The sequence below is a fragment of the Zosterops lateralis genome (genome assembly GCF_965231275.1).
Source record: "Zosterops lateralis genome assembly, chromosome: 23".
Lineage (NCBI taxonomy): Eukaryota > Metazoa > Chordata > Aves > Passeriformes > Zosteropidae > Zosterops > Zosterops lateralis.
Window position 1 is genome coordinate 139,031 of NC_139783.1, and position 17,638 is coordinate 156,668.

Genomic DNA, 17,638 nt, shown 5'->3' on the forward strand with positions numbered 1-17,638 from the left:
GAATTCCGAGGTTGTTTTGCTCCAGAGGGAAACTGAGGCACGGCTGGGGGCGAAAATTCTGGGATTTGGGGGCTGGAATTTTGTCCCGGAGTAAATTCCAAACTGGGAATGGGAATTTGGGGAACCTTCGGCCGCTTTTCCTTGGAAATTCCAGAAAAAAAAAAACAGGAATTTTTTGGGCTCAGCCCATCCCCAGCTGAGGAAATTTTTGGGAATCTGTTCCTGGAGGGAATTCTTGAGGAATCTGTTCCTTCATGGATTCTTAGGGATTTTTTTTTTTTTTCTTGCAGAGATTTAATTTTTTTTTTTTTTTTTTATATTTTCCTGGATAAATTTAACGAGGAATTCCTGGAGGAATCAATTCCCTGGGGGAATTTTTGGGAATTTTTAGGAATCCATTTCCTGAGGGGAATTTGCCATCAATCCATTCCCAGAGGGAATTTTTTGGGAGAATTTTTGGGAATTTATTTGATTTATAATGGATTCCTCAGGGATTTATTTTGGGATCAATCCATTCCCAGAGGGAATTTTTGGGGGAATCCATTTCCTGAGGGATTTATTTTGGGATCAATCCATTCCCCACTGGAATTTTCCTCAAGGAAATAAAAAAAATAAATTCCTCAGGGAATTTATTTTCCCCTGGATTAAATTCCCTTCCCACCTCTCCCACTTTTCCCCAATTTTTCCTCGAAATTCCCTCCCAAACCCAAAGATTTTGGGGAATCTTATTCCCACATTTTCCCAGTTTTCCCTGCCTGAAAACAGCGGGGAAAAAAAAAAAAAAAAAATTAAAAAAAGTGGGAAAAAGGCCCCGAAATGCCCCAAAAAACGCGGCGTTTTTTCCAGGATTTCCCAGGATTTTCCGGGATTTTTCCGGAGTTTTCCATGGCAAACGTGTCGTTGCAGGTGACATGGATGATGAGGACGGCCGGTGCCTGTTAGATGTCATCTGGTGAGTTTTGGGGAATTCTGGGCTGGAAAAACGGGAAAAACAAAAAAAAACTGAGGGAAAACATCAAAAAAAAAAGAAAATTCACCCAGAAATTGCCCAAAATGGGCAAGAAATGCCCCAAAAATGATGTGAAAAGTCCCCAAAATAATTAGAAACCACAAAAAAATAAGAATTGTCCCCAAAAAAATGGGAATGGGGCGGGAAAAAATGGGAATGGCTCCAAAAAAAGAAGGAAAAATAAAAAAAAAAGTGAATTTTCTATGGAAATGGCCCCAAAATGGGCGGGAAATGCCCCCCCAAAAAAAGGTGGAAAAATTGTCCCAGAAATGATGGGAAGAATCCTCAAAAATAATTGGAAAGTTAAAAATAAAAAAAAATGGGAATTGTCCCCAAAAAAAGGCTGAAATGGTCCCAAAAATGGTGGGAAATAATGGGAAAGGTTTAAAAAAAGGGAGGAATTGTTACAAAAAAAATGAGAATGGGGCTGGAAAGGTGGAAAATGTAAAAAAAAAAGGCTGAAATTGTCCCAAAAAATGAGGGAAATGTCCCCATGGTGGCTCAGGTCCCCGGGAAATTTGGGATTCCGGGATAAATTCCAGGATTTCTCCCAGAATTCCCAAAATTCCCTCCCTGATTTTCTCCCCCTGTTTCCCCAGCGACCCCCAGGCCCTGAACGATTTCTTGCATGGATCCGAGAAGGTGAGTGACCTTTGACCTCCCAAAATTCCCATTTTTTACCATCCAAATCCTTTTTCCCACCAATCCCAGCTCAGGGGTTTTCCAGGAATTTTTTCCCATTTTTCCCCATATTTTCCAATTTTTTTCACATTTTTCCTGTTTTTTTGTATTTTCCTCCCATATTTTGCCTTTTTTTCTCAAATTTCTCTCTTTTTTTTTTTTTCCATTTCGTCCCTTTTCCCTCATTTTTCCTCCCATTTTCCCCATTCCTTCCCATTTTTCCCCTTTTTCCCATTTTTTCCCCATTTTTTCTCCTCTTTTTTTACCCATTTTCCTTGTTTTTTTTTAATTTTTCCCTCATTTTTTTACTAATTTTCTTCTCTTTTTTCACAATTTTTCCCTTTTTTCCCCCATTTTCCCCCAATTTTTTACTAATTTTCACCTTTTTTTCCCATTTTTTCCCCATTTTTTCCCATTTTCCCTCAATTTTTTTACTAATTTTCATCTCTTTTTTTTCCAATTTTTTCCCTTTTTTCCCTTTTTTCCCCCATTTTCCCCCATTTTTTCCCAATTTTTCCCAGTTTTTTCCCATTTTTCCCATTTTTTTCCCCGTTTTTGCCCCATTTTTCCCCAATTTTTCCATTTCCTTCATTTTTTTCCCCCTTTTTCCCATTTTCCCCCATTTTCTGCCCAGAATTCCCAGGAATTTCTGTGTTTTTTCCTCCCCAGATCGACAGCGACGATCTCCTGGACAACTCGGGGGATGCCGCCAGCGCCTTCTTCGAGGGGGCCGGGGTAGGTGCCCCAAATCCCCCAAAATTCCCCCAAAATTCCCCCAAAATTCCCAAATCCGGGGGCTAAAAAATCCACTTTTTTCGAATTCCTTTGTGGGTTTTTTTTCCCGGGTGGATTTGGATCTGGGATTTAAAAAAAAAAGGGAAAAAATGGGAAAAAGTTGGGGAAAAAAAAGGGGAAAAAAGTGAAATAAATTGGAGGGGAAAAGGGTGAAAATGGGGAAAAAAAAACTAGGAAAGAGTGGGAAAAACTAAACAAAAAATGGGCAAAAATCAGACGAAAATGGGCAAAAAAAAAAGGTAAAAAATGGATAAAAAACTCAGGTAAAAATGGGCAAAAAAAACCAGGTGAAAAATGGGCAAAAAAATGGGAAAAAATTGGGAAAAAAATAGGAAATAATTGGGGAAAGAAAAAGGGAAAAAATTGGGAAAAAAACGGGGAAAAAAAAGAAAAAGGAGAAGGCAAATTCCCACAGGGAATGAGGAAAATGGGGGGAAAAACGATCAAAATTCTGCGCTGGAGGAGGAGAATTCCCGTTTTCCCAGATTTTCCCAGAAAATCCCATTGGGTTTTATTGGGTTCTATTGGTTCTCATTGGGTTCCATTGGGTTCCATTGGGTCCCATTGAGTCCCATTGGGTTCCATTGGATCCCATTGGGTCCCATTGAGTCCCATTGGGTTCCATTGGTTCCCATTGGGTTCCATTGGGTTCCATTGGATCCCATTGAGTCCCATTGAGTCCCATTGGGTTCCATTGGATCCCATTGAGTCCCATTGGGTTCCATTGGATCCCATTGAGTCCCATTGAGTCCCATTGGGTTCCATTGGATCCCATTGAGTCCCATTGAGTCCCATTGAGTCCCATTGGGTTCCATTGGGTTCCATTGGGTCCCATTGGGTTACATTCAATCCCATTGAGTCCCATTTGGCCCCGCTGGGTTTTTCTGGGCCCCATTCAGTTCCCTGACCCCCCCCAGACCTCCACCACCCCCCTGTGACTCCACATCCCTCCCCTCAGCTCCACGGCCAGGAGAGCGCGGGGAACCCTCTGAGCTCCGAGCCCAACCCGCCCTCGGCCAGCGTGGACCTGGACTTCCTGGAGGATGACATCCTGGGCTCCCCCGGCGGCGCCGGCGCGGGCGCCGAGCAGCCGTGCGACATCCTGCAGCAGAGCCTGCAGGAGGCCAACATCACCGAGCAGACGCTGGAGGCCGAGGCCGAGCTGGACCTGGGCTCCTTCCAGCTGCCGGCGCTGCAGCCCGTGGTGCAGGCGGCCGACGGGACGCCCCAAATCTTCTCGGGCGGCGCCGCCGACCTCCTGGGGCTGCCCTCGCCGGCCGTGCTGGCGCCGCAGGCCCTGGTGCAGCCGCCGGACGTGGTCAACAAAGCCATCAGCGTCCAGCCCTTCCTGCAGCAGGTGGGGCTGGGCAACGTCACCATCCAGCCCCTGCCCAACCTGCCGGGCCTGCCCAACGGCAGCCCCGGCGGCGCCCTGGGGCTGGGGCCCATCCAGGTGGTGGGGCAGCAGGTGATGGCCATCAACCAGCCGGCGGCGCCGCAGCTCCTGGCCAAACCGGCGCCGGTGGCGGCCGTGGGCGGCTACATCGCCCAGCCCGAGGGGGCGGCGGCGGCGGCGCAGGGGGCGGCGGGTTTGGTGATCCAGAAGAGCCTCCCCACCGTGGCCGCCACCACCACGCTCAACGGCAGCTCCGTCTTCGGCGGCGTCTCGGCCTCGGCGGCGGCGGCGGCGTCGCCGCTGACGGTGACCTCGGGGCTGGGCGGCTCCTTGGTGCCGGCGCCCAACGTCATCATCCACCGCACGCCCACGCCCATCCAGCCCAAACCCGCCGGCGTGCTGCAGCAGAAGCTTTACCAGATCACCCCCAAGCCCTTCCCTCCCGGCGGGGCCCTGGCGCTGCCGGGCGACTCTCCGGCCAAGACCCAGCCCAACCTCACCTTCATGGCCGGCAAAGCCGCGCCCAACGTGGTTCTGCAAGGCTTCCCGCCCAACGTCTTCAAACCGCCCCCGCCGCAGCCGCCGGCGCTGGGCAAGTCCATGAGCGTCCACGTGCTCAACCAGGGCGGCTCCATCGTCATCCCGGCGCAGCCCTTCCAGGGCCAGAACCAGTTCCTGCTGCCGGGCCAGCTGGCCGGCGCCTCGGCCGTGCCGCTGCCGCAGCCGCTCTCGGCGTTACCGGCCAACGTCGGCGGCCAGCTCTTACCGGGCGCCGGCCAAACCCACATCATCGCCGGGCAGAGCGCCGGCGCTCAACTCTTGGCCAACCCAACGCTGCCGGCTCAACTCCTCAACCAAAACTTGGCCGGGCAGCTCAACCTGGGCCCGGTTTTGGCGTCGCCGGGCGCGGCGGGCACGGCTCACATCCTGTCGGCGGCGCCCATCCAGCTGCAGCCGGGCCAGGCGGCGCCGACGCTCTTCCAGATGCCGGTTTCGCTGGCCGGGACCTTGCCCAGCCCCGGCTCGGCGGCGGCGCCGGCGCCCACGGTGATCCAGGGGGTGACTCTGGCCAGCCCCGTGGCCATGCTCAACGCCGGGGAAGGGTTGGCTGGCGCCAGCAACGCCGCCGTGGCCGTGCCGGCCGGGGCCAGCCCCGAGGGAGGGTCCGGAGTGGCCGCGGTGACGGCGGTGACCACGACGGCGACGGTGACGGCGGCGCCGGGAGGAGCCCAGGGCAGCCCCGGCGTGGCCGGGAGCCCCGAGAAAATCCTGCTGGGGAACGCGGCCCCGGGGATGGGGCAGGAGGGGGTGCCCATGTTCCTGCAGCAGGTGAGCACTGGGGGGGTTTTTTGGGTTTTAATTGGGGTTTTTTGGGGTTTAATTGGAGTTTTTTGGGGGGATTTTTTTGGGTTTTTTTGGCGGTTTATTTGGGTTTTTTGGGGGGGATTTTTGGGGTTTTTTTGGGGGGGTTTTTGGGGGGTTTTTTTGGGGTTTTTTTGGGGTTTTTTTGAGGGGCTTTTAGGGTCTTTTGGGAGGGGTTTTTTGGGTTTAATTGGGGTTTTTTTGGGGGGTTTTTTTTGGATTTTTTGGGGGAGTTTATTGAGGGTTTTTTGGGGGGTTTTTTAAGTTTTTTTCGGGGGGAATTTTGGGGTTTTTTGGGGGGGGGTTGGGTGTTCTTTTGGGGGTTTTTTGAGGGGTTTTTTTAGGGTTTTTTTTGAGGGTTTTTTGGCGGTTTTTATGGGGGTTTTTTGGGAGGTTTTTTGGTGTTTTTTGGGGTTTTTTTTTTTCGGTTTTCCCACTGGATTTTGGGGGGGTTTGGGCGGGGCTGGGATTTTTGGGGGATTCCCAGAATGGTTTTGGGTTTTCCTGGGACAACCCCAAATCCACGTCGGATCCCAGTTTTCCTTCCCAGCAAAAAAAAAAAAAAAAAAAAATTGGGGAAAATCCCAAATTTCTGTGTGGGATCCGTCCCGTGGAGCCACCAGGATTTGGGTGGGGATGGGAAAAAAAGGGATCCAGGGGCAAAAAATGGGGATCCAGCCTGGAAAATTGGGACCCAGGAATGGAAAATTGGGATCCAGGGGCAGAAAATTGGGATCTGACCAGAATTTTGGGATCCAGCCTGGAAAATTGGGATCCAGGGGTGGAAATTTGGGATCCAGGGGCAAAAAATCAGGATCCAGCCACGGAAAACCAGGATCCAAAAGGAAATTTGGGATCCAGGGGCAGAAAACTGGGATCTGAGCAGAAATTTGGGATCCAGGGGTGGGAATTTGGGCTCTCCTGGCTCCTGGATCCCCGGGAGTTTCTCCAATCCGGGTTTTTTCCATCCTGAAATCCCAAAATTCCCGTTTTTCCCCCGTTTTTGCGGCCGCTCCCCTCGCTTGGCGCTCACTAACCCCCAACGCTGCCCCTGCCCGCCCCAAAATCCCCGAAATTCACCCCAAAATCCCCGAAATTCACCCCAAAACCCACAAAATTCACCCCAAAACCCCCGAAATTCACCCCAAAAACCCCAAAATTCACCCCAAAATCCACAAAATTCACCCCAAAACCCCCAAAATTCACCCCAAAGTCACCCGGGATCCCTCCCAGGGCACCCCTGGAATGGGGATTTGGGATAAAAAAGGCAGAAATTGGGATTTTGTCTCTTTTCCCAAACCGAAAATTCCCTTTTTTTTTTTTTTTTTTTCTCCCCATAAATTTCCTTTTCGAGCTTTTTCCAAGCTGGAAATTCCAATTTTTTTTTTTTTTTTTTTTTTCATAAATTCTCTTTGGAGCTTTTTTCCAAACCAAAAATTCCCATTTTACCACCCAAAAGATCCCCATTTTTCCTCCCAAAAATCCCCATTTTTCCCCAAAAAAATCCCCATTTTTCCCCCAAAAATCCCATTTTCCCCCCCCAAATCCCCATTTTCCCCCCAAAAAAAACCCTTTTTCCCCAAAAAAATCCCCATTTTCCCCCCAAAATCCCCATTTTCCCCCAAAAATCCCCATTTTTTCCCCCAAAAAAAACCTTTTTCCCCAAAAATCCCCATTTCCTCCAAAAAAAATCCCCATTTTCCCCCAAAAATCCCCATTTTTTCCCCAAAAAAATCCCCTTTTTTCCCCCCAAACCCCATTTTCCCCAAAAAACACAATTTTTTCCCCAAAAACTCCCCATTTTCCCCCCCAAACCCCCATTTTCCCCCCTCCCCCCGCACTAACCTCTGCTCTTCCTCTCCTTCTGTTGCAGCCAAAACTCCCCGGACCCTCCCCGGGGGATCCCCCTCCCCAAATCCCCCCCCGCCCCCCCTCCCGCCCCCCGTCCCAGCCCCGCCCCCCCTCGGAGCCCCCCCAGGGCCTCTTTGGGGTCTCCCCTTTCCCCGAGGGCCCCGAGCCCCCCCCGGGGAACCCCCCGAACCCCCCCCAGTTCCCGCTCAAGGCTTCGCTGCTGCTGCCCCCGGAGCCCCCCCGGAGCTTCCCCCTGGCCCAGGGGGGGTTCCCGGCCCTGCCCGCCCCGGGCCACGACAGGTTCCAGCAGGTAACGCACAAAAAATGGAAAATTGTGTTAATTACACCTGGAAAAATGAGAGGTTTTTTGGCAGGTGAAATTTCGAAAATTCCAAAAAAAAAAAAAAAAAAAAAAATTCCAAAAACAGAAAAATTAAATTAATTTCCTCAAAAATGTGAGAGGTTCCAGCAGGTAAAGCAGAAAAAATATATCTATATAAATATGAGTCCTAGAGAAATGAGAGGTTTTTGGTAGGTGAAATCTCAAAAATTTCAGAAAAAAAAATTTAAAAAAAAAAATTCCGAAAACAGAAAAATTAAATTAATTTCCTCAAAAAAGAAATGATGAAAGGTTCCAGCAGGTAAATCAGAAAAAAAAAAATTATATGTGTCCTAGAAAAATGAGAGGTTTTGGTAGGTAAATCTCGCCCAAAAAAAAAATTCTCAAAAAAAAATTACCAAAAAAACCCAAAACAAATCCTAAAAAAAAGAAAAATTATATGAATTACCCCTGAAAAAATGAGAGGTTTTTTGGTAGGTAAAAATCTCAAAAATTTAAAAAAAAAAAAAAAAAAAAATTAAGTATAAAAAATACCAAAAATACAAAAAAAAAATCCCCAAAAATACAAAAATAATTCTGAAAAATACAAAAAAAAGTCTCAAAAAATTAATAATAAAAATAATTTAAAAAAATACTAAAAATACAAAAAAAATGCCAAAAATGCAAAAAGCAGGTAAATCCTAAACCAGAAAAATTAAATTAATTTTCTCCAAAAAAAATTATGAGAGGTTCTAGCAGGTAAATGAGAAAAAAAGAAAAATTATATGTATCGTAAAGAAAAATAAGAGGGTTTTGGTAGGTAAAGCTCGCCCAAAAAAAAAATTCTCAAAAATAAATTAAAAAAAAAAAAAAAAAAAAAAAAGAATCAAAAATATTACCAGAAAAACCCAAAACAAATCCTAAAAAAAAGAAAAATTATATGAATTATCCCTGAAAAAATGAGAGGTTTTTTGGTAGGTAAAAATCTCAAAAATTCAAAAAAAAAAAAAAAAAAATCCCGAAAATACAAAAAGCGGGGAAATCCTAAAACAGAAAGAAATTAAATTAATTCCTCCCCCAAAAAAAAAATTAGAGGTTTTTGGTGGGTGAATCTCGCCCACCCCCCCAAAAAAAAACCTCAAAAAAAATCTCAAAAAAAAAAAAAAAAAAAAATCTTAAAAAACAAAATAAAAATAAAATTTGGCCCATTCCTGTGGGGATTTTTGGGGGGTTTTTTGGGGCCATTCCTGACAGTATTTTTGGGGTGATTTAGGGATTTTTGGGGCCATTCTAACAGGATTTTTGGGGTGTTTTTAGGGCCATTCCTGGCGGTATTTTTGGGGTGATTTAGGGTTTTTTTGGGGCCATTCTAATGAGATTTTTGGGGGGGTTTTGGTGCCGTTCTAACAGGATTTTTGGGGTATTTTTGGGGTGATTTAGGGGGTTTTTGGTGCCGTTCTAACGGGATTTTTTATCCTTTCCCAGGTGCCCCAGGGGCTGCTGCTGCAGCCGAAGCCGCCCCCGTCCAGCCCGGCCCCGTTCCCGGCTCCGGCCGCGCCCGTCCTGGTGCCGGCGGCTCCGGCAGCGCCCGGCGCGGCCAACGGGGCCAACGCGGCCTCAGGTGGGTCTGAAATCCTGATATCCCATGTCCCGATATCCCCGTGTCGTGATATCCCCACCCGTATCCCGATATCCCGTCCTGGTGCCGGCGGCTCCGGCAGCGCCCGGCGCGGCCAACGGGGCCAACGCGGCCTCAGGTGGGTCTGAAATAATGATATCCCATGTCGTGATATCCCGATCCATGTCCCGATATCCCCATGTCGTGATATCCCCACCCATATCCCGATATCCCGTCCTGGTGCCGGCGGCTCCGGCAGCGCCCGGCGCAGCCAACGGGGCCAACACGGCCTCAGGTGGGTCTGAAATCCTGATATCCCGTGTCGTGATATCCCGATCCATGTCCCGATATCCCCGTGTCGTGATATCCCCACCCATATCCCGATATCCCGTCCTGGTGCCGGCGGCTCCGGCAGCGCCCGGTGCGGCCAATGGGGCCAACACGGCCTCAGGTGGGTCTGAAATCCTGATATCCCATGTCGTGATATCCCGATCCATGTCCCGATATCCCCGTGTCGTGATATCCCCAATATCCTCATAACCCTGTGTCGTGGTATCCCAATCCGTGTCCCCATATCGCGATATCCAGCCAGCCCTGGGCACGGCCAATGGGGCCAGCGCAGCCTCAGGTGGGTCTGAAATCCTGATATCCCATGTCACGATATCCCAATATCGCGATATCCCCGTGTCCCGATAACCCTGTGTTGTGATATCCCGATCCATGTCCCCGTATCGCGATATCCAGCCCTGGTGCCTCTGCCCCGATGGATCCAAAGCTGTTCCAGTTTTTCCCATTTTAGTTCCCTTTTTCCCTGTTAAAATTCCCATTTTAATTCCCATTTTAATTCCCATTTAATTCCCATTTTAATTCCCATTTCCCCCATTTCAATTCCCATTGAAATTCCCCTTGAAATTCCCATTTTAATTCCCATTTTAATCCCCATTTTCCTGTTAAAATTCCCATTTTCCCCATTGAAATTCCCCTTGAAATTCCCATTTTAATTCCCATTTCAATCCCCATTTTTCCTGTTAAAATTCCCATTTTAATTCCCATTTCAATTCCCATGTTTCCCATTTTAACTCCCATTTTTCCCCTTGAAATTCCCATTTTAATTCCCATTTTTGCCATTGAAAATTCCATTCCAATCCCCATTTTCCCCATTTCAATTCCCATGTTAATTCCCATTTTCCCTGTTAAAATTCCCATGTTAATCCCCATTATTCCAACCCCATTTCCCCGCAGGTTCCTCGGCCGCGGTCGCCGCCGTTCCCGTTCCCGTTCCGGTTCCGGTTCCGGTTTCGGTTCCGGTTGGAAAAGGAGCTCCGGGAAATCCCGGGAAACCCGGGGCTGCCCTTCCCCCTCCCGCGCCCCAGCCCGGCCAGGTCAGACACGATTTATCCCAGGAATTTCCCCTTTTCCCAAATCTATTCCACGGAATTTCCCTCGTTTTCCCCATTTTCCAACCTTTTCCCCATTTTTTTTTGTATTTTTCCCTTTTTTTTCCCTATTTTTGTGCTTTTCCCCAATTTTTTTCTATGATTTTTCCCTTTTTTTTCCCTATTTTTGGGGTTTTCCCAAATTTATTCCAAGGATTTCTCCCATTTTTTCCCTCTTTCTGTTTTTTTTCCGTATTTATTTCATTAATTTTCACTTCTTTTCCCTCCTCCCGCCTTTCCCGGGATTTTCCCAAATTTATTTTCCCTCTCCTTTCCCCATTTCCAGGCCCTTGCCCAGTTTATTCCATGGATTTCCCCCTCTTTTCCCTATTTCTGGGCTTTTTCCCAAAATATTTCTTGGATCTTCCCCTTGCTTTTCCCTGTTTTTACCTTTAATCCCAGTTTTCCCCCTTTAATTCCAATTTTCCTCCTTTAATTCCCATTTTTCCCAATTTTTTTACTCGGTTTTTTTCCCTATTTTCTTCCTTTTTTTCCTCATTTTTTCCCCAATTTTTCCCCAATTTTTCCCCAATTTTCCCCCAATTTTTCCCCATTTTTTCCCCAATTTTTCCCAATTTTTCCCCAAATTTTCCCCAATTTTTTCCCCAATTTTTCCCAATTTTTTCCCAATTTTTCCCCACTTTTTTCCCCATTTTTTTCCCATTTTTTTCCCAATGTTTTTCCCGTTTTTCCGCAGGCAAAGCCGGGAGGGATCAAAGGCCCCGCCCAACCCTCGGGGGGCGGGAAAGGCCCCCAGGCCCCGCCCACGGTGAGTCCCAAAATCCCCGGAATTCGCCCCAAAAATCCCAGGTTTTTCACCCTAATATTTGGGAATTTGCCCCAAAAATCCTGGAAATTCACCCCAAAAATCCTGGGAATTCACCCAAAATCTCAGGAATTTGCCCCAAAATCCCTGGAATTCTCCCCAAATCTGGGAATTTGACCCAAAATTCGGGAATTCACCCCAAAATCTGGGAATTCTCCTCAAAGTCCTGGGACTCTGCCCCAAAATCCCAAAAATTCTCCCAAAAATCCCAGAAAATTCTCCCCAAATCTGGGAATTCTCCCCAAAATTCCAGGTTTCCCCCCCAAAAATCCCAGGAATTTGCCCCAAAATCCCTGGAAATCTCCCCAAATCTGGGAATTGCCCCCAAATCTTTGGAAATTCGCCCCAAATCCCCGTAAATTCACCCCAAAATTTGGAAACTCACCCCAAAATCCGGGAATTTGCCCCAGAATCTGGGAATTGGCCCCAAAATTCGGAAACTCACCTCAAAATCTGGGAATTCTCCTCAAATCTCCAGGAAATTCACCCCAAAGTCTGGAAATTCGCCCCAAAATCCCTGGAATTCTCCCAAAAAATCCCAGAAATTCTCCCCCAATCTGAGAATCAGCCCCAAAATTTTGGGAATTCACCCCAAAATCTGGGAATTTTCCCCAAATCCCCGGAAATTCACCCCAAACCTGTGAATTCCCCACAGCTGGAGGCAAAGTTGGCCCTGAAGAAGCCGCCGGTGCTGCAGCCCAGCAAGGAGGCCTGGTGAGCACTGGGAGCACTGGGAATAATGGGAATAACGGGAATAACGGGAATAATAATGGGAATAACGGGAATAACGGGAATATTGGGAGTTCTGGCCGGGGAAGGGAATTTCGTGTCAAAATCTGGGGATTTTGTGGGTGTTCCTGTCGAAAATCTGGATTTTTGTCCCCGTGTTTTGCTGAAAATTTGGGAATTTTGTCCCTGTTTGTGCCGGAATTTGGGAATTTTGTCCCTATTTGGGGCGTAATTTGGGAATTTTGTCTATTTTTGTCCCATAATTTGGGAATTCCGTCCCTGTTTGTGCCAAAATTTGGGAATTGTGTCCCTGTTTGAGCCAAAATTTGGGAATTTTGTCTATTTTTGTGCCAAAAATTGGGAATTTTGTCTATATTCATGCCATAATTTGGGAATTGTGTCCCTGTTTGAGCTGGAATTTGGGAACTGTGTTCCTGTTTGTTCCAAAATTTGGGAATTATATCCCTGTTTATACCAAAATTTGGGTATTTTGCCCCTGTTTGTGCTAAAATTTGGGAATTGTGTCCCTGTATGTGCCGTAATTTGGGAATTTTATCTATATTCATGCCATAATTTGGGAATTTCGTCTGTTTTTGTGTCATAATTTGGGAATTTTGTCCCTGTTTGTGGTGGAAAATGTGGGAATTTCGTCTCTATTTGTGCCATAATTCGGGAATTCCCGTTCCCACCCTCCGGAATTCCATTCCCACCCTCTGGAATTCCCATTCCCACCCTCTGAAACATTCCCACCCTCCGGAATCCCCTTCCAGCCTCCTGGAGCAGCTGCACAAGCACCAGGGCTCGGTGCTGCACCCCGAGTTCAGGACGCCCTTTCGCTCCGTGGGCGACGCCCTGAGGCGCCTCCTGCCCTACCACGTCTACCAGGGGGTGCTGCCGGGGGAAAACGAGTGCAGGAAGGGTAAATTAACATTATTATTGTCATTATTGTGATTATTATTGTTGTTATTGTTGTTATTGGGGATGTGGGGTATATGGGGTATGGGGTGTATGGGGTGTGGGCCCTGCCCTACCACGTCTGCCAGGGGGTGCTGCCAGGGGAAAACGAGTGCAGGAAAGGTGAAAAATCATTATTACTGTAATTATTGTGATTATTGGGACATTGAAATGTCAGGGTATGGGGTGTGGGATATCCCATCCCATATCCCCCAAATCCCCAAACCCCAAACCCCAAAATCCCCCAAACCCCAAAATCCTCCAATCCCCAAATCCCCAAATCCTCTAACCCCAAACTCCCAAATCCCCAATCCAAACCCCCAATCCCCAAATCCCCCAGTCCAAACCCCAAACCCCCAATCCAAACCCCAAACCCCAAATCTCAACCCCTAAACCCCCCAATCCCCCCAATCCAAACCCCCAATCCCCTAACCCCAAATGCCCCAATCCAAACCCCCAATCCTCTAACCCCAAACCCCCAAACCCCAAATCTCAATCCCCAATCCCCCGTAACCCCGTTGCTGTTTCCCCCAACGTTGCAGTGGACGAGGAGTTTGAGGCGGTGTCGGAGCAGCTGCTGCGCCGCACTCGGGCCATGCTCAACAAATACCGCCTGCTGCTGCTGGAGGAGTCACGGGTGAGACCCCAGGGATCCCCACGGGATCACCACGGGATCACCACGGGATCCCCTGATCCCCCACAGGATCACCTGATCACTACACGATCCCCTGATCCCCCACGGGATCACCACGGGATCACCACGGGATCCCCTGATCCCCCACGGGATCCCCTGATCCCCCACGGGATCACCCCACAAGATCCCCTGATCCCCCACAGGATCACCCCACAGGATCCCTACTGGATCCCCCCAGATCATGGGATTCCCCACGGGATTCCCCCATGGGATTCCCCACAGGATTTCCCCCAGATCTGGAATTCCCCTTCAGAATTCCCCTTGGGATTTGCCTGGATCAAGATTCCCTGCAGGATTCCCCCAGATCCCCAGATTATCCCACAGGATCCCCCCAGATCACAGGATTACCTCCAGGATTTCCCCCTGAGATTATCCCGGGATTCCTCCAGATACTGGAATTCCACCCAGGATTCCCCTTGGGATTTCCCTGGATCCAGGATTTCCCACAGGATCCCCACAGGATTACCCCAGATCATGGGATTCCCTACAGGATTATCCCAGATCCCAAGATCCCCCATGGGATTCCCCCAGAGCTCCATGTTCCCCTGGAATCCCCCCTGAAATTCCTCCTGGGATTCCCACGGGATTCTCCCCAGGAATTTCCCCTTGCCTCGATTCCCCCAAACCCCAAAATTCCCTTGGGATTCCCCCAGAATTTTTCCCCCGGGATTCCCCCAGACCCCGGAATTCCCGGTGCATTCCCGGGGTAATTCCCGGTGGGAATTCCGGGTGTGTGACCCTGTGACACTGACCGGGGCCTCCGGGGTGTCCCCGCAGCGCTGCAGCCCCTCGGCCGAGATGGTGATGATCGACCGGATCTTCATCCAGGAGGAGAAAACGGCGCTGGCGCTCGACCGGCAGCTGGCCCGGGACCGGCCCGGTGGGAACAACGGGGACACGGGAATACCGGGAATGGGGCGGGAATGGGGACACGGGAATGGGGACACGGGAATGGGGACACGGGAATGGGGATGGGGATCATCGGGAATGGGAATCATTGGGAATCTGCTGGCCCGGGACAGGCCCGGTGCGAACAACGGGGACACGGGAACGGGGACACGGGAATACCGGGAATACTGGGAATGGGGACACGGGAATGGGGACACGGGAATGGGGATGAAATCCCGGGAATGGGGACACGGGAATGGGGATGAAATCCCGGGAATGGGGGCACGGGAATGGGGACACAGGAACACCGGGGACACGGGAATGGGGATGGGGATCATTGGGAATGGGAATCATTGGGAATCTGCTGGCCCGGGACAGGCCCGGTGGGAACGGGGACAACGGGGACACGGGAACACCGGGAATGGGGCAGGGAATGGGGACACGGGAACGGGGCAGAAATCCCGGGAATGGGGACACGGGAATGGGGATGGGGATCATTGGGAATGGGGACACAGGGATGGGGACACGGGAATGGGGACATGGGAATGGGGTGGGAACGGGGACACGGGAACAGGGACATGGGTTTTAGGACACGGGAATGGGGCCGAAATCCCGGGAATGGGGCAGGAATGGGGACACAGGAAAGGGGACACGGGAATGGGGCAGGAATCCTGGGAATGGGGACACGGGAATAGCAGGAATGGGGCAGGAATGGGGCAGGATTCATTGGGAATGGGGATGGGAATCACCGGGAATGGGGCAGGAATTCCGGGAAAGGGGATGGGATTCATTGGGACTGGGAATCATTGGGAATCTGCCAGCCCAGAATGGGGCAGGAATCTCGGGAAAGGGGCGAGATTCATTGGGAATGGGGCAGGAATCCCAGGAAAGGGGCAGGAATCCCGGGAAAGGCATGGGAATCACCAGGAATGGGGATGGGGATCATTGGGGATCCCGGGAATGGGGTGGGATGATCAGGAATGGGGTGGAATCATCAGGAATGGGGCCGGGCATCGTCTGTCCCGGGTCAGGCCCGGTGGGAACGGGACAGGAATCCCGGGAATGGGGCAGGGACGGGGCGGGAACGGGCTGGGATTTCCCCGTGGGGGTTTGGGGTGGAATTCCCGGGATTTCGGGTGTTTCTGGGTGGGATTCCCGGGTTTGGAACCTGTCAAAGGACAGAAAAAAACCAAAAATTAATCAAAGGTTTATTAAGGGTCAATTACAGGTTTGTTAGGGGTCAATCAAGGGTCAGTTAAGGGTTTATTAAGGGCCAATTAAAGGTTTATTAGGAGGCAATTACAGGTATATTAGGGATCAATCCAGGGCTAATTAAAACTCAATTAAAGATTTATTAGGGGTCAATTAAGGGCCAATCAAGGGTTTATTAGGGGTCAATTAAGGGTCTCTCAAGGGTCAATCCAGGGTCAATTAAAAGTCAATTAAAGGTTTATTAGGGGTCAGTTAAGGGTTTGTTAGGGGTCGATCCAGGGTAAAAATGGGAAAGGGAAAAGGGGGAAAAGGAGAAAAAAGGGAAAAGGGAGAAAAGGAGAAAGGAGGGAAAAGGCCAAAGGGGGAAAAGAGGGAAAAGGGGGAAAAGAGGGAAAAGGGGCAAAGGGGCAAAGCATAACCCCCCCTCATTAATATGCAAACGAGCTCTAATCCCCGCCCCTCCTCTTTTCCCCCCACAGACGAATACGTCTCCTCTTCCTCCTCCTCCTCCTCCTCCTCCCGCTCCCACCCCCTCCCCCCTCCCTCCTCCTCCTCCTCCTCCTCGCTGCCCCTCCCCCAGCCCTCCCCCGCCCCTCCCCCTCCCGCCGCCCCTCCCCCCGCGCCCCCCGCCCCCCCCAAGCTGCTGATCAAGCACGGGGGGGGCTCCCCCAGCGTCACCTGGTTGGGGGAGCCCCGGGATTCCCCCCGGGACCCTCCTCATCCTCATCCTCATCCCCCTGTCCCTGCTCCTCACCATCATCCCCACCCCCACCCCCACCCCCGGGGTGGAGGAGGAGGAGGAGGAGGAGGAGGAGGGGGGGGGGATGAAGACGCCCTCCCCTCGCGGAGCCGCCCCCCCATGAAAACCTACGAGGCGCGGAGCCGCATCGGCCTCAAGCTGAAGATCAAACAGGAGGCCGGGCTGAGCAAAGTGATCCACAACACGGCGCTGGACCCGCCCGGGATCCCCCCGGGATCCTCCCAGCACCCCCAGCAGCCCCAGCAGCAGCAGCTGAACGGATCCCTGGAGAAAAAACCTCTGCACCACCCTCATCATCCTCCCCTTCATCATCACCATCATCACCATCATCCTCCCCCCGCCGCGGGGCCCTGCAGGCTCCCCCTGAGGAAAAGTTACCGGGAGAACCAGCGGGAGATCCCGGAGCGCCGGGCGGGATCCACCCCCGGGATCCACCGAGCGCCGATGGGATCATCCTCCTCATCATCATCATCATCATCCTCATCCTCATCATCCACCCCCGGGATCCGCCCCCCGGGATCGGGATCCACCCCCGGGATCCACCGGGCGCCGCCGGGATCGGGATCGGGATCGGGATCCAGCACCACGCCCGGGATCCGCCCGCCGGGATCGGGATCGGGATCGGGATCGGGATCCACCGCCGGGACCCGCCCGCCCAAAGGAGCCCCCGAGGAGGCCTCGGACGGCGAGGAGGAGGAGGAGGAGGACGAGGCCGAAGCCCCGCGGTGGGGAGGGAAGAGGAGGAGGAGGGAGGACGAGGAGGAGGAGGAGGACGAGGAGGAGGAAGAGGAGGAGGAGGAGGAGGAGGAGGAGGAGGAAGAGCTGGGCGTGGACAACGCCTCCTTCAGCAGCGACAGCCCCCAGGACGACTCGCTGAGCGAGCACCTGCAGAGCGCCATCGACAGCATCCTCAACCTGCAGCAGCCCCGGGGATCCACCGGATCCTCCACGGGATCCACCGCGGGACCCGCCCCGGGACCCGCCCTGGGCCCCGCCCCCTTCCCCCCGCCCGTGCCGCCCCCTCCCCGCCGGGCCGAGCCCCTGCTGCCCCCCCCCAGCCACAACGGCGGCCTCGGCGCCGCCCGGACGTGCACCAGATGACCCCGGG

At 51.1% G+C, this 17,638-nt stretch overlaps 1 protein-coding gene across 1 annotated transcript; it reads left to right on the forward strand.

Annotated features, from left to right (window-relative positions):
- Nucleotides 1–6: 6 nt before the first annotated feature.
- On the forward strand, nucleotides 7–17,631 carry BICRA (BRD4 interacting chromatin remodeling complex associated protein; the record flags this gene model as incomplete). Its single annotated transcript, XM_083877139.1, has 16 exons — nucleotides 7–952; nucleotides 1,609–1,651; nucleotides 2,360–2,425; nucleotides 3,444–5,210; nucleotides 7,117–7,404; nucleotides 8,899–9,034; nucleotides 9,135–9,170; nucleotides 9,291–9,482; nucleotides 10,274–10,338; nucleotides 11,165–11,236; nucleotides 11,949–12,007; nucleotides 12,793–12,941; nucleotides 13,519–13,613; nucleotides 14,448–14,550; nucleotides 16,250–16,281; nucleotides 16,387–17,631. Exons 1-16 carry the CDS (start codon nucleotides 912–914, stop codon nucleotides 17,629–17,631), a joined length of 4,389 nt encoding a protein of 1,462 aa, XP_083733265.1. The 5' UTR covers nucleotides 7–911.
- Nucleotides 17,632–17,638: the final 7 nt, after the last annotated feature.